The 22,291-nt window shown below is 44.1% G+C and overlaps 1 protein-coding gene across 1 annotated transcript in view; it reads right to left on the bottom strand.

Moving 5' to 3' along the window:
* LOC124007706 (mitogen-activated protein kinase kinase kinase 11-like) overlaps positions 1 to 22,291 on the bottom strand; it is a 40,664-nt gene that overhangs the window by 13,720 nt on the left and 4,653 nt on the right. Inside the window, exons 2-5 of the mRNA XM_046318414.1 lie at positions 8,004 to 8,184; positions 4,044 to 4,192; positions 3,412 to 3,587; positions 1,444 to 1,690 (exon numbers count right to left, since the gene is read on the bottom strand). Coding sequence (XP_046174370.1) covers positions 1,444 to 1,690; positions 3,412 to 3,587; positions 4,044 to 4,192; positions 8,004 to 8,184 — 753 coding nt within the window. The remainder of the gene's footprint in view (positions 1 to 1,443; positions 1,691 to 3,411; positions 3,588 to 4,043; positions 4,193 to 8,003; positions 8,185 to 22,291) is intronic.

Here is a 22,291-nt window from a genome sequence, read left to right as displayed (position 1 = left end):
TATTTCATATACCTTTGACTATTGGATGTTCTTATAGGCACTTTAGTATTGCCAGTGTAACAGTATAGCTTCCATCCCTCTTCTCGCTCCTCCCTGGGCTCGAACCAGGAACACATTGACAACAGCCACCCTCGAAGCAGCGTTACCCATGCAGAGCAAGGGGAACAACTACTCCAATTCTCAGAGCGAGTGATGTTTGAAACGCTATTAGCGCGCACCCCGCTAACTAGCTAGCCATTTCACATCATTACACCAGCCTAATCTCGGGAGTTGATGGGCTTGAATTCATAAACAGCAGAGCTGCTGGCAAAACGCACAAAAGTGCTGTTTGAATGAATGCTTATGAGCCTGCTGGTGCCTACCACCGCTCAGACAGACTGCTCTATCAAATCATATCTATCAAATCTATCAATCAATATGGTCCAATCCGGAAACTATCATCTCGGAAACAAAACATTTATTCTTTCAGTGAAATATGGAACCGTTCCAATTCTGGCAAATTAGTTCGCAATGAGCCGGGTGGCCCAAACTGTTGCATATACCCTGACTCTGCCTGCAATGAACGCAAGAGAAGTGACACAATTTCGCCTGGTTAATATTGCCTGCTAACCTGGATTTCTTTTAGCTAAATATGCAGGTTTAAAAATATATACTTCTGTGTGTATTGATTTTAAGAAAGGCATTGGTGTTTATGGTTAGGTACACGTTGGAGCAACGACAGTCCTTTTTTGCGAATGCGCACTGCATCGATTATATGCAACGCAGGACACGCTAGATAAACTAGTAATATCATCAACCATGTGTAGTTATAACTAGTGACTATGATTGATTAAGTTTAATGCTAGCTAGTAACTTACCTTGGCTTCTTACTGCATTCGCGTAACAGGCAGGCTCCTCGTGAGGCAGGTGGTTAGAGCGTTGGACTAGTTAACCGTAAGGTTGCAAGATTGAATCCCCGAGCTGACAAGGTAAAAATCTGTTGTTCTGCCCCTGAACAAGGCAGTTAACCCACCGTTCCTAGGCCGTCATTGAAAATAAGAATGTGTTCTTAACTGACTTGCCGAGTTAAATAAAGATTAAATAAAGGTGTTAAATTTTAAAAAATGTCAAAATCGGCGTCCAAAATTACCGATTGTTATGAAAACTTGAAATCTGCCCTAATTAATCGGTCGACCTCTAATTGTAAGATATGATGGCACAGTACGTGATACTTCCGCACACTCGGTAGTGAAGTGGTGAATTAGTGCGAGGTGAGCTGAGGTGAACGAAGTACAATGATAAGTACCGTAGCTGCTTTCTCGGCCAGGTCTCAATGGATTTCAAAATGGCAACTGATCGACTGATTCCTACTCTGCCAACCTGGCTCACAGACTATCCAACCAACTGACCAATATTTCCTATTTCAAGACACCCCCAGCAAGTTACACCCCCCCCCCCCCCCACCTTGGGGCATGCTGATCTTCTCTCCGTTCTTGCTGCCCTTCAACTTGTGCTTCTTGAAGGTTCCCTTCCTCTTCTTGACGTTGGGCTTCTCCTGGTTGTTCATGTGCAGGATGAGGAGACTGAGCTCCCTCTCGAACACATCCTGCTCCCACTGGGCCAGCTGCTGCTCCCTCTGCCTGAGGAACTCCTCGTGGGACTTCTGCTCCACCGCCGCGCGCTTCAGCTCCTCCTCGCGACAACGCAGCTCCTGGAGACGGGGGGAGATCTCAGTTGTAGTTACTGCTGTTATTGCGTTGTTAGCGTTTATAGCGAACACGTAAAACACACACAAAATACACACAATACAAGTTGTGTTTATTAACACACACGCATACATAGGGCCTTCAGAAAGTTCATACCCCTTGACATTTTGTTGCGTTACAGCCTGAATTCAAAATGGATTAAATATCATTCTCACCCATCTACACACAATAACCCATAATGACGAAGTGAAAACATGTTCTTAGAAATGATTGCAAATTTACTGAAAATTAAATACAGAAGTATCTGTATTCCCACCCGAGTAAATACTTTGTAGAAGCACCTTTGGCGGTGAGTTTGAGGGAAAGTCTCTAAGAGCGTTGCACACCTGGATTGCACAAAATTCTTCAAGCTCTGTGAAGTTGATTGTTAATCATCGCTAGACAGCCGTTTTCAAGTCATGCCGTAGATTTTCAAGCTGATTTAAGTCAAAACTGTATAACTAGGCCACTTAGGAACATTCGATGTTGTCTTGGTAAGCAACTCCAGTGTAGATTTGGCATTCTGTTTAAGGTTGCTGTCCTGTTTAAAAAGGTGAATTCCTCTCCCAGTGTCTGTTGGAAAGCAGACAACCAGGTATTCCTATAAGATTTTGCCTTTACTTATAGCAGTATTTTGTTTATTCTTATCCCCGTAAAACTCCCTCGCTCTTGCCGATGACAAGCATACCCATAACATGATGCAGCCACCCACCATGCTTGAAAATAAGACGAGTTGTACTCAGTGATGTGTTAGATTTGCATAACCCAAACATAACGCTTTGAAATTCAGGACAAAGTGTACATTTCTTTGCCAATTAGTTGGCAAAGAACAAGTGCCTTGTTGGGAACAGGATGCACGTTTTGGAATATTTGTATTCTGTACAGGCTTCTTTTCAATCTGTCATGTAGGTTAGTATTGTGAAGTAACTACATTAATGTTGATCCATCCTCAGTTCTCATATCACAACCTTTAAACTCTAAATGTTATTAAAATCACCATTGGCCTCATGGTGAAATCCTTGAGCAGTTTCCTCCCTCTCCAGCAACTGAGTTAGGAAGGAGAAGGACACCCGTATCTTTGTAGTGACTGGGTGTATTGATACACCATCTAAAGTCTAATTAATAACTTCACCATGCTCAAAAGGGATATTTTTAATTTTTTTACCCATCTACCAAAATCGGTGCCCTTCTTTGTGCGGCATTGAAAAACCTCCCTGGTCTTTGCGGTTGAATCTGTGGTTGTGGTTGAACCTTACAGATAATGTGTAGGCTACAGAGTTAAGGTTGTCATTCAAAAATCACACTAACCATTATTATTGAACACAGAATGAGTCCATGCAACTTTTTGAGATTTCTTAAGCACATATTTACTCCTGAATGTATTTAGCCTTGCAATAACAAAGGGGTTGAATACTTATTGACTCAAGACATTTGAGTTTTACCATGTTTTATTCCACGTTGACATTATGGGGTATTGTGTGTAGATCAATGACACAAAATCTCAATCGAATCCATTTTAAATTCAAGCTGTAACCAAATCTGGAAACAGTAAAGGGGTGCTTCAGTTACGTGCATCAATAACAAGCAGACTCATACTTCTCCATTTCTATTTTAAAAAACGCACACACAATAACCATACAGTCACGGTTTCCCAGCCTCACTCTAAAAGACACCCGTTTCCCCTCACCTTCTCCTTGGCCCGCAGCTCATCAAACATGTCCTGGATCTCCAGTTTCCAGTCCTCCTGTAGGGAATGAAAGGAGTCCTGAGGCATCTCCTCCACCACCTGCCTCTCCAAAGCCGTCAGCTGAACCAAGATGGAGGCAAAGTTGGGCCTGTGGTGTGGGTCCTGATCCCAGCACTCTGAAGGCAGACACATTGAGTTTAGACAAATTATAATAACATGCCAATTACGGGTACTCCACTACCAAAGCTTACATGACACTGTAAGGTCAGGACATGACACAATTCATGCACAAACAAATCTACAACTTAAAGCGCATTATGGCTGTAATTTGGCTAGGCATTGTCAAGTCCGTTTACACGACTGATGATCAAATTATTTCTTAAGTGCCTTTAACAAATCTAACAATCACCTCAAACTAACAACATCCTTGAGCAGCAGCCTCAATGTATTGCACAACCTAACCAGCATCTCGGAATGTTTTTCCTGCGCGTGACCAAATCTGACATTTTACGCAACATTCTTTTTGAAATTCAGCCTCCAGGTTTGAGGAAATGGAGAAGAGAGAATTATGGTTGCACCAAATTTTAAAAAACACACAAACACACACGCAGGCACGCACAAAGGACTCTTACCTGCCATGAGCATGGCAAAGGGTTCTGGGCAGGTGGAGGGGATGGGGAGGGTGAGTTTGTTAACAGCCACTCCGTAGGCCACAGCCAAACCATCTATGCCCCTGTAGGGAACCTCTCCTGTCAGCAACTCCCACAGAAGAACACCATAGCTGGGGAGGAGAGAGGGGGAGAGGAGGCATCAATGGAAGGTTAGGGAAGATTCTCGAACCAGTCCCTGGTCTTTCTGGTATTAAATCACATCGGATTCAATTAGTCAACTAATCATGAAGCCATTGATTGAATCAGGTGTGCCAGTGTTGGAAATAAATATGTGGAATGGAATGAGTTTGATGCTATACATACAGTACATTGATGATGCATACATAGCACACACATACAGTGCATGCAAATGATATCAACAGCTGAAGTGGAGGGATGGCAACTATGCTATACGTTATTAACATCATCATTTATGTATTTATTATATGCAATAATGACGGTCATGGAAGTGCCTTTCGCTTCTCTAAAACATGCATAAAGACAAAAATAGGGAATAAAGCAATACCTATTAGCTTACTCCAATAAAACATGATGAGGCGGGTCACATACATACATTAGAGGTCGACCAATTAAATCGGAATGTCCGATTGAATAGGGCCGATTTCAAGTTCTCATAACAATCGGAAATCGGTCATTTTGGACGCTGATTTTGCCCATTAAAAAAATCAATTTACACCTTTATTTAACTCGGCAAGTCAGTTAAGAACACATTCTTATTTTCAATGATGGCCTAGGAATGGTGGGTTAACTGCCTTGTTCAGGGGCAGAACAACAGATTTTTACCTTGTCAGCTCAGGGATTCAATCTTGCAACCTTACGGTTAACTAGTCCAACGCTCTAACCACCTGCCTCACGAGGAGCCTGCCTGTTACGCGAATGCAGTAAGAAGCCAAGGTAAGTTACTAGCTAGCATTAAACTTAATCAATCATAATCACTAGTTATAACTACACATGGTTGATGATATTACTAGTTTATCTAGCGTGTCCTGCGTTGCATATAATCGATGCAGTGCGCATTCGCAAAAAAAGGACTGTCGTTGCTCCAACGTGTACCTAACCATAAACATCAATGCCTTTCTTAAAATCAATACACAGAAGTATATATTTTTAAACCTGCATATTTATCTAAAAGAAATCCAGGTTAGCAGGCAATATTAACCAGGTGAAATTGTGTCACTTCTCTTGCGTGTGTAATGATGTGAAATGGCTAGCTAGTTAGCGGGGTGCGCGCTAATAGCGTTTCAAACATCACTCTCTTTGAGACTTGGAGTGGTTGTTCCCCTTGCTCTGAATGGATAACGCTGCGTCGAGGGTGGCTGTTGTCGTTGTGTTCCTGGTTCGAGCCCAGGGAGGAGCGAGGAGAGGGACGGAAGCTATACTGTTACACTGGCAATACTAAAGTGCCTATAAGAACATCCAATAGTCAAAGGTATATGAAATACAAATGGTATAGAGAGAAATTGGCATATAACTACAACCTAAAACTACTTGCCTGGGAATATTGAAGACTCATGTTAAAAGAAAATCACCAGCTTTCATATGTTCTCATCTTCTGAGCAAGGAACTTAAAGGTTAGCTTTCTTACATGGCACACTTTTACTTTCTTCTCCAACACTTTGTTTTTGCATTATTTAAACCAAATTGAACATGTTTCATTATTTATTGAGGCTAAATTGATGTATTATATTAAGTTAAAATAAGTGTTCATTCAGTATTGTTGTAATTGTCATTATTACAAATACATGTAAAAAAAATCGGCATCGGCTTTTTTTGGGTCCTCCAATAATCGGTATTGGCGTTGAAAAATCATAATCGGTCGACCTCTCTCTCTCTCACACACACACACACACACAACACAAAAGTGGCAAAGTACTTGAAAGTGTGGAAGATCCAAGGTCAGAGACCTGGCCAGGATACCAGCCTTTCCCTCAATGTGATCAAGACAAAAGGAGATGATCGTGGACTACAGGAAAAGGAGGACCGAGCGTGCCCCCATTCTCATCGACAGGGCTGTAGTAGAGCAGATTGAATAATAATAATAATATATGCCATTTAGCAGACGCTTTTATCCAAAGCGACTTACAGTCATGTGTGCATACATTCTACGTATGGGTGATCCCGGGAATCGAACCCACTACCCTGGCGTTACAAGCGCCATGCTCTACCAACTATTGAGAGCTTTAAGTTTGTTGGTGTCCACATCAACAAACTATCATGGTCCAAACACACCAAGATAGTCGTGAAGAGGGCACGACAACACCTATTCCCCCTCAGGAGACTGAAAATATTTGGCATGGGTCATCAGATCCTCAAAAAGTTCTACAGCTGCACCATCGAGAGCATCTTGACTGGTTGCATCACCGCCTGGTATGGCAACTGCTCGGCCTCCGACCGCAAGACACTACAGAGCGCAGTGCGAACGGCCCAGTACATCACTGGAGCCAAGCTTCCTGCCATCCAGGACCTCTATACCAGCCGGTGTCAGAGGAAGGCCCTAAAAATGGCCAAAGACTTCAGCCACCCTAGTCATAGACTGTTCTCTTTGCTACCGCACGGTAAACGGTACCGGAGCGCCAAGTCTAGGTCAAAAAAGGCTTCTTAACAGCTTCTTAACCTAAGCCATAAGACTCCTGAACAGCTAGTCAAATGGCTACCCAGACCATTTGTATTGTACCCCCCCATTTTTATGCTGCTGATTCTCTGTTTATCATCTATGCATTGTCACTTTACCTCTACCTACATGTACATATTACCTCAATTACCTGGACTAACCAGTGCCCCTGCACATTGACTCTGAACCGGTACCCCTGTATACAACCTCGCTATTATTTTATTGTTGCTCTTTAATTATTTGTTACTTTATTTTCTTCTTTTTTGAACCTTTTTTTTATTTATTTTTTTACTTCAGTTTATTAGTTAAATCTGCATCGTTGGTTAAGGGCTTGTAAGTAAGAACTTCACTGTAAGGTCCATCTTTGATTCGACGCATGTGACATAAATTTGATTTGATTCAATTTCACAGTTCCACACACACGCTCTTCCGAAAGCGCTGTAGGCTGTCTTGTAAGTGGGGAGTGTAGCCTGCAGCGTTTTAATATAGTCCTTTAATTACTCTGCCACTCCGCGGCTCTGTTTTTGCCAGCATCGGAAATCTACAGCTTTTTGAAGAAGGGCTACAGCATGTCCAGATCGCACCCTATTTCCTAAATAGTGCACTATAAAAAGGACATAGGGAGCCATTTTGGGACACAGCCACGGAGATGGATAAAGGAGAATAGAAGAGGTCAATATTGGCCCTCATTTTCATACCAGGTTTTATAACACCCTCTCATTAACATATGCAAAGTTAAACAGAAAAGGCTAGTTTGGGAATAGTGAAGTGTCTCAGGAGAGCATGAGAAAGAGATGTGTGTGTTGTGTGTACAGTGTGCTATTTTGGATACACTTCCTGTGTGTGGCACTGGTACGAAAATGCATGCTCACTAATACACATACACACAGAAAAGAGAATAAAAAATAAAAAAAACACACCCTTCACAGATAAACGGTTGTGGTCAGGTCTGCTGTGTGGCCTACCTCCCTCCCTCTCTAGCTCCATGCAGGGCGACAATAGGACAGTGTGCCTGACACGTCTCACACAAAGCACAGAGCAGGCTTTGAAGTGCTGCTGCTATCACATGGCTGTACCCCTCCTGCAACCCATCCCTATTATATCACTGTCAGAAGGTGGAGAGGGAGACAAGTTCCCACAGTCCTGGCTCATAAATAGTCTCATCATATATCTTTATTTTTAATTCAATTATTTTAGCAGGGAAGTTGGCATCTCTCAACAGGGAAGTTGGCATCTCTTGTCATCATGCACTGCTCTACCCCCCCCACACACGTGCGCACGCAAACACACACACCTACAAGCCCCCTTACCTCCAGACGTCGCTGCCCTTGGAGAAGGTGGAGGACTTGATGACCTCCGGCGCCATCCAGGCGTAAGTGCCCGCCGTGCTCATCTTGGTGGTATTGTGCCACTCCCGCGCCAGGCCAAAGTCTGTGATCTTCAGGGTTATCCCTTCCATACAATCATTCTCCATAGGCTGGGCCAGGAGGACTGGGGGAGAGAGGGAGAGAGGGAGAGCGGGAGAGAGGGAGAGAGGGGGAGAGGGAGAGAGGGGGAGGAAAGAGAGCAAGAGACGCTTTGATTGAGACATCCTCCTTTAAAAACGCTTACATTTTAGAGACGTGGCAGATGATCTGAGCCAGCGTAACATACAGTTAAGCGCGTTCAACTTAAGGTTCCAAGGGACAACAACCACCGGCGGCAGTCATGGTAAAGTAAACACTTTCAGCAATAAAGCAACTGTCAGCAGAATCAGTGCTACGAGGAAAAGACAAGCAAAACCTAAATAATATTTACACTCGTCCCGACCGTATGAAGCAAGGTGGGTGTGAAGGAAAAAAATAAAAGGATTTCTCCAACACTCTTATTAAACTATGAAATAATTATACTGCATCATTGCAAAAGGGGATTTTGAACTTTTCATAACTATGTATTAAGCCACTTCGTGACCCCCCCACACACACACACACACACACACACACACACACGCTTTTCACATCCTCTTCCCTTTATTCTTTTAGATCGGTGAGATCAGACTTAGAAGAAGAAAGGAACACTGATAAGACCTTCTATATCTATACAGTAACATCCCCGCTCTATAACAAGACAATGGGCACATATCATCCTTTCATCATAGATATCTAGAATGATACGCTCTGGAATAGAACTGAGCTAATGGAATACAGAGGCACGTTCATTTTATGTCCTGATACTCATCTTCTCGGCCCCTTGTACCTGCACGTCGTCATGTGATGGTTAGCTATGCTATGCACGGACAATACATGCTAGGCACAATCAGCCTGCATTGAGAGGCCTTGGATTAGCCTATTCCGCCTCGGCATGCAAACCTGAGGTCAGGCATCCTCCCTCCTCTCGCGTGTGAGGTGAAAAGAGGCGAAAGCTCTGGAAATACGCCTTAGAATGACACGCATGTGTTAGGACGGGTCTATGCCCTCCCCTTTGGCAGCCCAAATGGGTAACCTCAGGGTGAGAGACGGGCAGCCAACGTCCAGAGAGAAAGACAGAGTCGGAATTATGGAATCATTTTTTATATTTTTTTATGGGGAAGTAAGCCTTCTGCTATTTCCAGACACTTTCTGTTTTTTTTTCAGTGTATAAGTGCATGTTTTCTTTCTGTCTGTCGTCTCTTGCCTTCTCCCTCTCTGTATCGGGCCTCTCTTTCTCTCGCACACACACACACACACACAAACACAAACGCTATAGTCTCTGGCTCCCTCCCTCTGCACACATCCTGTGCTCTGCCTGGCAGGCCGGCCGCTGCGCCGTGTTTGACGTCACAAAGGAATGCATCACAAGAGTGTGGGGTGGGGGGGGGTATTGTGAAAAGGCTCAGCTCTCACAATGAACCTCTGGCACCATCACTTCACACTGTGCAGGCTCGGCCACACACACACACACACACACACACACACACACACACACACACACACACACACACACATGCATCTCAACAACTAGAAAGACAGAGAGAGAACAGTGGACACATGTTCACACATGGGAACACACCCACAGTGTCAATTAAACATATGTACACAGAGATACCATTGGCGTATCTAAAAGCACAGACACAGGTATGGGAGCTGTGTTCAGTGTGAACAGACGCGCCACAGATCCATGGCATGAGACTGTGGGATGAGAACCAGACAAATGCCCTCCGTCCCTTTGCATCTCTGTATTGTCTTTCTGGAGAATCAACCGTTTCTTTTTTTTTTGTCATTTATGTGCGTCAGAAAAACTTCCATGGACTTCCTGTTCTTCGCAGGATTTCCACGAAAAACCATGGTCTTAGTAGTTATCAGGCGACTAAATTAAAAACCAAACCAAACTGGATCGATCGACTTTTCATTGGCTCGTCCTCCTTGTAGCAGAAATGTAAACAACAATAAAACAAGTCTCCATTCAATCCATCCTCGTTGTCGTTTTCCTTTAGTATACAGCCCCTCGATGGGATAAATACTTACCACACTAATCTATTGTACTCTGTTCAATGAAACCTAACTAGTTTGTCAGTCAACTAGTGTTGAGCACATTTCAAAACAAGCTTACGTCCCAAATAGCAACCTATTTCTTACATAATGTACTACTTTTGACCAGAGCCCAATGGGCCATGGTCATAGGTATAGGCAATAGGGTGGCATTTGGGACACAGCCAAGCTCTGGGCAATAACCTCCATTACCTCTCGGTCTGCTCTTGTGACCTAACCTCCAGGAAGTGACGCCAATTGGACCAAAGGGCTCTGGCCCTTCCTCGAAACAAAGGATCCATTTCACCTCCGTGCTTTACGAGGCAGATTAAGCCGAATCCTATTTTTAGAAACAGGGGTTAACAGGGGTCATTTGGCTTCCGGCAACTGATTGAGACAGCTGGAAAGGAATGTGGGATATATGGGTGAGTGAATCAAAATCGGTCGCGCCGAGGAGAGAGGGTTGGTTGTTATCGACAATAAACTGACCGAGTCGAGTGTCTGCCAGGGTTGTGACCTGTGGCGGCTTGAATAACTTGCAGTAACTAAAAAGAAAAATTATCGAGACATACAGACACAGACAGCGTTTTAGCAGCATCAGAACGCTCAATATTCTTCCTCCATTTCCTGTGTTGAGGCAGAGTACATCCTCAATTAAGACACCCTTTGGCCCCTCCCAACACATGACCACACCATTCTCCCCTCAATATCACTGGCTGCTGGAACCACAAACAGTGAACTGGTATAGTATGTAACCATTGTAAAGCTCCGCCTTATCTCAGCTCACTGGTCACGATAACAACACCCACCCGTAGCACATGCTCCAGTAGGTATATCTCACTGGTCACCCGCAAAGCCAACACCTTATTTGGAAGCCTTTCCTTCCTGTTCTCTGCTGCCAGTGACTGGAACAAATTGCATTTTTAAAATGTATTATTCAAAATAAATTCAAAATAACTCGTCGCTGAAGCTGGAGACTTATGTCTCCCTCACTAACTTTAAACATCAGCTATCTGAGCAGCTAACCAATCGCTGCAGCTGTACATAGTCCATCTGTAAATAGCCCACCCAATCTACCTACCTCATCCCCATATTGTTTTTATTTACTTTTCTGCTCTTTTGCACACCAGTATCTCTACTTCCACATCATCATCTGCTCATTTATCACTCGTGTTAATCTGCTAAATTGTAATTACTTCACTATTATGGCCTATTTATTGCCTTACCTCCTCACGCCATTTGCACACAGTGTATATGGACTTTCTTTTTTCTATTGTGTTATTGACTGTACGCTTGTTTATTCCATGTGTAACTCTGTTATTGTTTGTGTCGTGTCGCACTGCTTTGCTTTATCTTGACCAGGTCGCAGTTGTAAATGAGAACTTGTTCTCAACTAGCCTACCTGGTTAAATAAATAAAAATATGTTTTAAAAAAAGGACATTCACGGCATGACATATCTCGGGTCTCACTAAACCGATGTACCAGACTAGAAGTCTAACATGCTGACCAGACACGTCGCATGCGCGAGCGACGCAAAATACATTTTTTCAGTGCGATCTGCGTCAGAAATCGGAATGACTTCTATTTTAGTCCTTGGCATCGCAATACGCGACTTGTACTGTCTGCAGGCCTATGTAAGGTTATAGTAACCGTTAACTGGTCACTGATTGGGAATAAGGTGAACAAGGACATGTGGCACTAAACCCAGAGTTGGTCCCTGCTAGCCTGCCCAGCCCCAGACAACCTCCTGACACAGACAGGGCAACCAAACAAAGACGCCTGCGACACGGCAGCTACATCCCCATGGCAACGGGACTCTGTTTAGTATTGTTTGTTGTTCAGAGAGAGAGAGAAAGAAAGAGAGTAGGTAGTCACTGAAATGACCCTAGACATGTAAACCAGCCAAGCCCATCTACAACAGAATATCTATATGGAAAGGAAGCTCAACTGTCTATTGCATATTTGTATGTGGGAAGAAAAATATTGTGTTCTCTTATTTAGGGGCACTCGGGCTATTGACATCTCAAGAGAGTGTGGATGAGACTGACACTGACATGCACTTCACGCACCACCAAGGAAGGGCTGTGGCCCCATTTCATTTCCACAGCAGCTTATGAGAGAACACACGTTTGCATTCTTCAGAGGCACGTCGATCCTAGAAGTGTAGCGAGTTGCACACAGATTGTGGGTGTTCAGCGGGCATATCTCGAAAGGGAAAGGGGTAACGGAATAAGGGCCGGGGGTATGATGAAATCCTAAATCTCTGTTGGCAGGACGCACAGATAAGAAGCTCACCTGTGTTGCCAGCTTGACTCAATTCATTAGTAGCATGACATTGACCTGTAATTCATAAGAGGTGTCCAGCTGCACCAAACTACTGTTCATCTCTTTCTCTCTCTTCTTACCACATCACTTCACTACTCTCTTTCTTTGCTTCCATATCTCCCTCGCTCTCATAACTGAATGCGCGAACCACTGCATTTAAGCACGGCAGGGTAAGTGGGAACATGGACGTCTACAGACCTCTGTAAAGTCATTAAAGAGGAAACGCGACAGTACAAGGACAAGGTGGAGTCGCAATTCAGCGGCTCGGACACGAGGCGTACGTGGCAGGGACTCCAGACAATCACGGATTAGAAAGGGAACGGTCGGCCACGTCACGGACACCGACGCCTCGCTCCGGGACAAGTTAACACCTTTGAGGAAAACACCGACTCGGGCCACTGCCGCACCACGAGGACTGTGAGCTCTCGTTCTTTGGCGCTGATGTAATATATTTAAACATGTTAACCCTACCGCAACACAAGGGTGCGTGCTCAGCCCCCTCCTGCGTGGCCACGCAAGTCTCCAATTTAAAACATCAAGTTTCCTGACGACTTAACAATGGTAGGCCTGATTACCAACAACGAGACAGCCTACAGGAGGAGGGGATGACACTGGCAAAGTGGTGCCAGGAAAATAACCTCTCCCTCAACAAAACAAGGAGCTGATCGTGGACTTCAGGAGACAGCAGAGAGCACACCCCCATCAATGGAGAGGATGAGAACCTTAGTTACTGTTACTAGCCGGAACTCTAGGCCAGAGGTTCCCAAACTTTTTCACTCAGGCACCCCCCTCTTCCAGCATTGGGAAACATCTTGTGCCCCTCCCCTGCGTGGGGGCGCGCCACATCTATTTCTATGGGCGCAAGCATGGTTCATGACACATAATGTTCACTGTTCACACTTCTTGGTAGAGAGAATTTTGTAGGTTTTAAAGCTTATTTCCTGCAATTCTACACATTCTGTCATGGGGTGCAAAGAAAATGTTGCAGTTTTAAAGCACATTTTAGAGCAATTCTATGCACGTTGCCATGTCAAATGTGTATTGATTTGATATTTGAATGACAACAAAAATTACAACAATATGGCCTAAAGAAAATGTAAAAATCAAAAACCTTCAACCCTAGTTGATCTGGACATTTCTGACAAGTTATAAAATGCTGTCTATAGAAAAGGGCAGCAGTGACTGGCATGAGAAGAGGAAAAGTGATGATGCACTACCCAATTTATTTTTACAACTTTTAAGAGTAAGTTGAAAGCTGCACAGAGTTCCCTATATGATCATGGCTGTTGGCTGATGTTATGGTCGGTGTGTGTGTGTGTGTGTGTAGGAACCATTGCTCTAACCTACACCTTAGAGACCACTGTCCTATGTACATAGTCATTAAACACGGGTCACTTTTTAATAGCGTTCACATGCTGTTATACCCATGTCATATGTATTCTAGTCAAGCCTCATCCTATAGAACTACTGCTGTACACATTTTTTCTGTCTATTCAAGCCATTATATAGATATATTTATATTCTGGACTCGGACATGGCTCATTCTGATATGTCTTAATGTTTTGGGGATTTGTGTGTATTGTTAGGTATTACTGCACTGTTTGGAAATAGAAACTGCACCTGCAATAACATCTGCAAAAATGTGTGTACGCAACCAATACAATTTTATTAGATTTCATCTCTCTCTGCCCTCCCCTCCTGTGTGTTTGGGCTGGCTCTGCTCTCTGCCCGTAGGCGAGGGAGAATTCCGACAGGGGAGGGGGCTTTCCCCACGAAGAACGGGAGCTTTGTCCCCTGAGGGACAGAGCCATAGGCTGACAGACAGTCTGGCAACCTCGAACACTGACATAGTGATAGAGGGAGATGGAGAGAGAGAGAGAAACCAAAAGAGAGAGAAGAGGGAGACAGAGAGATATGGACAAAAAGCAGCAAAACAGCAACTTGCAAGAGAACACAACTCGTGATTAACCTGAAACATATTAGAGTTGTGGTAGTAACAGAGCATTTAGTTACTTGGCATTATAAAAGACGGAAGTTCTCCTCAGACCCTAGGCCTCCTCTTAAGAAGGGCGCGTTAAGGGATTGCTCTGTCAATGGGTTCTTCATAACATACACCATGTCTAGTCATTGAGTATTTTCCTCTTGGCAGCTAAAGTGCGTAAAAGCTCAATTCACCTATACAAAACAGCAGTGGTACAACATAGCTACAAGTCTCTATCTCTCTGTCTTCACAAGAGGCAGTGAAGCTGACAACACGAACATCAGTCGTTGAAGTTTAACCTCCATTAGCTCAGCCTCCTCAAAGACGATGTAGATTTTGGACAGTCTGCTCTGACAATGGGAATACATGTCAGCAAAGGCGGAAGGCAGGCAGGAGGCAGAACATTCTAGTTCATGAGAGGGCATGTGAACAACAGGCACAACTCCAATATATATATATATATTTTTTTTTTTTTTATTTTTTTTACTCGAAGTTGCCAGGATGCCACGTGCGTCCACTTATATCAGGATATTTGTAACAACCTAAATATTACAAAACCTCTATTTGATCAAATAAGCCTCACTTGAGCAAATGAGCAATACAATGTTAATGTTGACTTAATTTGACTCTCTCGTTGACCTCCATACAGAAAAAGACTAACTTGGGCTGCTTCGTGCTTTATTCTCGCGCTGACAGATTTTGCGGCGGAGTCCGGCCTCTCTGGTATCCTAGGAAACTCAGACCCTGGGAGTCAATCCGCGGTCAACCTCAGGAGGTCGGGTCAGAGGTGGCTGGTGTATAAGTGGGCGGTTACTTCCTACTTTTTTTTTGAAAGACGGTCCCCTTTATGCAACATAGTACAATGTGATGGTCCCGTGTCGTGCATTGATCTAGCTAGTTAAACTAGCTTATCAAGGTTTGATTGACAAGAAATGTTCACTAATGTTTGCACAATCGCGCAGAAGCAGAATGGCGCTGGAACAGATCAAAATCGGTTTCAACTTACTGAGAGAGACGACAAAAATGTAGCGGTATGATAAGCATACCTCGACTCCACCGGTTGGTGCCACCTCAATTGGGGAGGACGGGCTCGTGGTTAATGGCTGGATTGGAATAAGTGGAGTGTTATCAAACGTGTTTTCAATGCGTTTGATGCCACTACGTTTGTGCCGTTCCAGCCATCTTTATGAGCCGTCCTCCCCTCAGCAGCCTCCACTGCTCGACTCTGGTACAACAGCTGCATGCACACATACAAATGCTCAGGTACAGAGAAGCATACAGGATGTACAGAGAAGCATAACAACAGGACAATTAGTCAAATCGTTCTAGCCAAATATCAACCAATGGTAAGAATTCTCCATCGGCTCACTTTAGAAAAGATGCCAAACCAAGCCAGTGAGAGAACTAGCTGGAAGCCTGGAAAAGACCTCTCCCTGATTCCCTGGGTTTTGGAACGCTCTCTCCACATCTTCTGTGGTGTGACCTTAGTGTCTCGTTTGGTCCCTCACTCCTCTCATTCACTGGAGTTGTGTTGTCCAGGCCCTCATCCTCCTGCTCTCTGTTCCACACAGCATATTATTCTGGAACTATTAGTGTGTGTGTGTGTGTGTGTGTGTGTGTGTGTGTGTGTGTGTGTGTGTGTGTGTGTGTGTGTGTGTGTGTGTGTGTGTGTGTGTGTGTGTGTGTGTGTGTGTGTGTGCGCATACTGTCCGTGCATGTGTGTGTATATCCATGCATGCGTGTATCCAAGCCAACAGTGTGTGTATGGGAATCCCGTGCCAGCTCCTACCTGCCCCCCTCCCTCCCTATGCCAATCAAACCCTGGGATCTCAGGATGCAGCTTGCCCGGCCTTTCCAAAATAAAGAGAAGGGAACACAGAGCTAGAGGGGAGGCCAGCTACCCTCACCCCTCCTGGGCCTACTGCACTCTTATCACAGTCCGCCAGACACCGTTCCAATGGGAAAGCAGCTGAGCCCTGCCCTGACAGCCTCCACAGAACCTGGCACTGCCACCCAATCACAGGTGATTCCTGTTAGGCAGCAACACACTGGTATTGAAGCGGTCAGTGAAAAGGATAAAAGGACAGGTTTGTTCCTATTGAGGCCGAGGGAGTATTTCCTTGCCACTGTCTGTCGGCTGCGTTTGCTACTGTAGATTGGGGGTTGGAACGTTGTCGTTTCATCCAACAGCGACAAACAAGAACGGCTATCAACTTTGTGTTCTACTTGATTTTTTATTACGGATTGATTGAAAATAGACGACGGGAATTGACCTACAGCAAGGTTATTTATTCAATCCATTTGTGGCTACATTTAGCATCCAACCTGTTTCTATCTCCAAGACCAGGATCTCATTCCAGTTGGAGGCTATTTCCTTCGCAAAACAGAATATAGTTTGATTTCGGTTTGAATATGCAGATGAGTTATTGATTTTTGAATTTACGAGTACCATCTCCTCTTACTCATCCCATGACCTATTTACCCAGTAAACTACAAAGTAAAGCTACCACTTAACAAAAAGTGACTAATTGGCCATAACGGTCAAGCCCCATTGGTATCTAACCATTTAATATTACAATACCTCTTGGATTTACTTTCAAAATGTCCATATCAGGGCCTGTATTCATACAGCATCTCAGAGGAGGAGTACTGATCTAGAATCAGTTTTGCTTTCCTAGATCATTGTGAATATGATGACAAGGACGGGGGGACCTGATCCTAGATCAGCACACTTTAGCCTAGTATTGCTTGTCTCTGACAATAGACTCGACTGGCAAAGCTACTCTATTGCCGCAGCAGCCCCTGCTACAGATTATGAAAGTCAACATGCCGGAGTTATAGAAATACGGGTTGCAATTCAGGAGTTTATCAAGTTCAAAATGTCTCTACATCCTGGCCTGAATACCTCACATGCCGCCACTACGGGCTAAATGTCCAAACTGCCCTCGTAATTCTCCTCTGTGAATTTGGGAATGTTGATGTGTGTGAGAACGAGTGTGTACGTAGCGAGAGACTGCCAGTGTGTGTCTGGGAGTGCAGAGCAACACAGGGGATGTTTTCAGTGTGCTGCGTTGCGGCGCTAAGAATCCTGAACAAAAACACATCCGTATACCACCAGTATATCAGATACTTATCCACTCTGGGAAGAAAAGAAACAAATACATGTTGTTCCAAGATGTACTTAAACCGTAGTTCTTCTTTAAAAACATTTTTTTTAAAGGGCCATTAAATTTAGTTTTTGACTCCACCAATGCTTAGTGTGGAATTTCCCACGTGATTTCAAACTATAAGTGTATATTTATAGTGGGTGTAAATATAATGTGCGTGAGCCAATGTGTTTATGACTGATTGTGTGTATCTGAGGGCCGTGGTGTCAATGACTGACTGATAAGGGGTCCCAAGGTATGTGTGTGTGTGTGTGCTGGTACTGGGAATGCGAGAGGAAGAGGCTCCTTCCTCTCTGCTGTACCTTCCTCTGTGTGTGCTGGTACTGGGAATGCGAGAGGAAGAGGCTCCTTCCTCTCTGCTGTACCTTCCTCTGTATTTACTGTCAACAGAAGTCCAGTTCTGGCCTCTGGCCTGCATCCAAGGCCTTCCTCTGTATTTACTTTCAACAGAAGTCCAGTTCTGGCCTCTGGCCTGCATCCAAGGCCTTCCTCTGTATTTACTTTCAACAGAAGTCCAGTTCTGGCCTCTGGCCTGCATCCAAGGCCTTCCTCTGTATTTACTTTCAACAGAAGTCCAGTTCTGGCCTCTGGCCTGCATCCAAGGCCTTCCTCTGTATTTACTTTCAACAGAAGTCCAGTTCTGGCCTCTGGCCTGCATCCAAGGCCTTCCTCTGTATTTACTTTCAACAGAAGTCCAGTTCTGGCCTCTGGCCTGCATCCAAGGCCTTCCTCTGTATTTACTTTCAACAGAAGTCCAGTTCTGGCCTCTGGCCTGCATCCAAGGCCTTCCTCTGTATTTACTTTCAACAGAAGTCCAGTTCTGGCCTCTGGCCTGCATCCAAGGCCTTCCTCTGTGTGCACCTTCTTCAATGATCCTGTTCAATCAGCATCTTCCATTCACGCAGTAAGTACAATCAGCATCTTCCATTCACGCAGTAAGTACAATCAGCATCTTCCATTCACGCAGTAAGTACAATCAGCCTCACTGATTTCTAACAAAGCTGCAGGCTTTCATCTTTTAAAATCTCTACACCTATAGAAAGTGTCTTTCACCCTTAAAATGGACACATTTACATTTTCTTTTACAACCAAATCTCTATTTTTTGATGTAAATGGCCTGTTAAAGCATCCAGACACGTTTGTGATTTCACGTTTTTGAGAAACTTACCCCAAAACAGCAAATCCCTTCCAGATCCTTGTAGTATGGGCCCCCCCCAAAAAAAAAATACATAATTTTAGAAACGGCAACGCGATCAGTATAGTGATGCAGGTCTTCAGATGTTCTACACATGAAATTGTGCGAATTCCAAAATGTATCTGCAACGTTAGATTACATTTTGTCAGACCCCCCCAGACTACACAACAGGGATGAGGAAGTGACTTTCTGTTTGGGGTATGTTTCTCAAAAACATGTGAAATCACAAAATGTGTGTGTCAGGACCAGTGGCGTGTATTCGTGGAAGCCAAGGCAAAATTTATCAAAATGTATTTTTCGTCTCTTTGTGTTTTCATCATCTGTCAATTTGCAAGTGGCTGAATCTCAGCGGAGAAATCACCCGAGCGAGGGAAACAGCGACCCTCGTCTCAGGATGTCTGGACCCGTCTGGACCAAAAGAGTATAACATGTTGCCGCCGTAGCGTTTGATTGACTGATGCCAACAAGCATTTGGCCTCCCTTGATAAAAGAACAACTATAAAATAATTAACCAATCAGCGTTGAGCTGAGCGCAACTGTGGGTTGTCCTGGTGGCCAGTTAGGATTTTGTTTCAGACCAATTAAAAATCACTTCCTAGGAAAAACGCCATTTTCAGAAAAAAAACATGTCAGATTCTGGTCTGCTTGTGTTGATGTCCTGTGGTAGCTAACTTTCTGAATCATCCCTTTCCTAAGCCATGGATAGAGATGGGGATTTGGACTTCTGGTTTTGACTTCATTCTCTGTACAGGCCAATGATTTTGATGGCGATTCTGATCCAAACATACATTTATTTGGTGTGCCACTGGCCTGAGACGATGGAAGTTCAATCTGTAGCCAAGTATGCTAAAGTTAACCTAGCTAACTTAGTGGTTCATTGTTGCCCATGCCAGGAAGTCAGGCAAGCAAACATTTTAGCTAGGCAGACAATGACAACAAAAACTAACAATGAGAGAGCCATCAACATTTTGCCAACATGAAAGAGAGGATGGCATTGGCCTTCAAACCAGTCTACAAGTAGGGTGAGTCAACATGTCTTGTCTAACTTGCGCACACACCACAAATCAGTACCATGATATTTAGCAACATTGATTGGACTAAATTGTTTTTGGTATATTTACGTTTGTATATAGTCTTGTTGATTTTATGCTGGAATACTAAATTGAAATGGTGCTGGAATACTGTAGTCTTTGTGCTGACTTGCAGTAACACTAAACTTGATTGACCATTCTAGAGCTGATATACACTATAAATACACCCAAAAGCATGTGGGCACTCCATCAAATTAGTGGATTCGGCTATTTCAGCCACACCAGCTGCTGACGGGTATAAAAATCGAGCACAGCCATGCAATCTCCATAGACAAACAGTGGCAGTAGAATGGCCTTACTGAAGAGCACAGTGACATTCAACGTGGCATCCTTACAACAAGTCAGTTTGTAAAATTTCTGCCTGCTAGAGCCGTCCCCGTCAACTGTAAGTTCTGTTATTGTGAAGTGCAAACGTCTAGGAGCAACAACGGCTTAGCCACAAAGTGGTAGGCCACACAAGCTCTTAGGACAGGATCGCAGAGTGCTGAAACTAGTAAAAATGGTCTATCCCTACTGAGTTCCAAACAGCCTCTGGAAGCAACGTCTGCACAAGAACTGTTCATTGGGAGCATCATGAAATGAGTTTCCATGGCTGAGCAGCTGCACAATGCCAAGCATCGGCTGAAGTGGTGTAAAGCTCGCGACATTGAAGCAGTGGAATTGTGTTCTCTGGAATGATGAATCACGCATCACCATCTGGCAGTCCGATGGCCGAATCTGGGTTTGGAGGATGCTACCTGCCCCAATGCATAGTGCCCACTGTAAAGTTTGGTGGAGGAGGAATAATGGTCTTTGGCTGTTTTTCATGGTTCGGGCTAGGCCCTTTAGTTCTAGTGAAGGGAAATGTTAATGCAACAGCATACTATGACATTCTAGACGATTCTGTGCTTCCAACTTTGTGGATACAGTTCGGGGAAGCCCCTTTCCTGTTTCAGCATGACAATGCCCCGTGCGCAGAGCGAGGTCCATACAGGAATGGTTTGTTGAGATCGGTGTGGAAGAACTTGACTTGCCTGCACAGAGCCCTGACCTCAACCCCATCGAACGTCTTTGGGTTGAATTGGAACAACAACTGCGAGCCAGGCCTAATCGCCCAACATCCGTGCCAAACCTCACGAATGCTCGTGGCTGACTCGAAGCAAGACCCCGCAGCAATGTTCCAGCATCTAGTGGAAAGCCTTCCCAGAAGAGTGGAGGCTGTTATAGCAGCAAAGGGGAGGGACCAACTCCGTGTTAATGCCCATGATTTTGGAATGAGATGTTGGAAGAGCAGTTGTCCACATGCACTACATGACCAAAAGCATCTGTTTGGATGCATCGTTTGCTTTGTGGACTTCACCGGACAAATGTACGTTTTTTCATCACAAAACCGGAGAGCAACGTGTAGTTGAATTTATTTCGCCGCTGTGTGATCGATGTCTTCTGTTGTCACGGCCTGATTGTATATCGCGGTTGTTATATAGCAAAACAATGCAATTATCACAACATAAGTTGTAATGTGGCTTATTTACTGACTTGGCTTCCTCAGTGATTTTACCCAACGGACCACTACTGGTCTGGACCCATCTAGAACATGTCATCTACATGAAATAGAGGTTTGGCTGGAAAAAAATTGCAACAGTCCACTAAACAATGCCTTTAATTCACTTTTAAAATCATCGTTATCATGTGGTGAACGTCTTTCTCTGAACTTGACAACCTTTCTCCTTTCACTTACTGTCTTATTGAATGTAAGGCCTCGCTGTGTGTCAGTGGCTTGTGTCCAATTTTAGAAGCTCGAACCTCATTGCATTTTCAATGGCGCCAACTTGAATAGTGTGCACCTTTCCTTGATACTTTCCTTGGTTCACCCGTACACTTTAAAAAGTGACTGGTGAAACACTGAAGGAAGATCTCTCTCTCTCTCTCTCTCTCTAAAACACAGACATCTCCTTCCCCAAAACAGCAGGATCGAGACAAGTAAAGGCAGGCCTGGGACAAAGCTCCAGAGAATTAAATGTAAAAAACATAAAGGTAGGAGGTAGAGAGGGACTGTGTTGGATTGTGCCGCTCCATATAGCCTAGAAACCCTGCATTTAAAAGGCTTTTCTTTACACAACATGGGTGTTTTCCAGTCCAGTGGGTTTCGTTGATGTCTGCTCAGTCTGAACAGTGGGGGGGCATTTCCCTCTAAAAAAAAGGACACATGAGCACTAACAATTGTTAGTTCATAGGAGCGTATCACATTTGGTGTCAAATGAAAGCTAAGAGAGTCTATATTTTGGGGAAATTAAGGTGTAGATACATTTTCCATCTTCAAAAATGTGCTCAAAGTAAAGGCTTTGATTTCTGGATAAACAGATGGAAAAAGGGT

This window comes from Oncorhynchus gorbuscha, linkage group LG21 (genome assembly GCF_021184085.1).
Source record: "Oncorhynchus gorbuscha isolate QuinsamMale2020 ecotype Even-year linkage group LG21, OgorEven_v1.0, whole genome shotgun sequence".
NCBI lineage: Eukaryota > Metazoa > Chordata > Actinopteri > Salmoniformes > Salmonidae > Oncorhynchus > Oncorhynchus gorbuscha.
The sequence above is the reverse complement of the archived record's forward strand: the minus strand, read 5'-3'. Positions and strand labels throughout refer to the sequence as shown.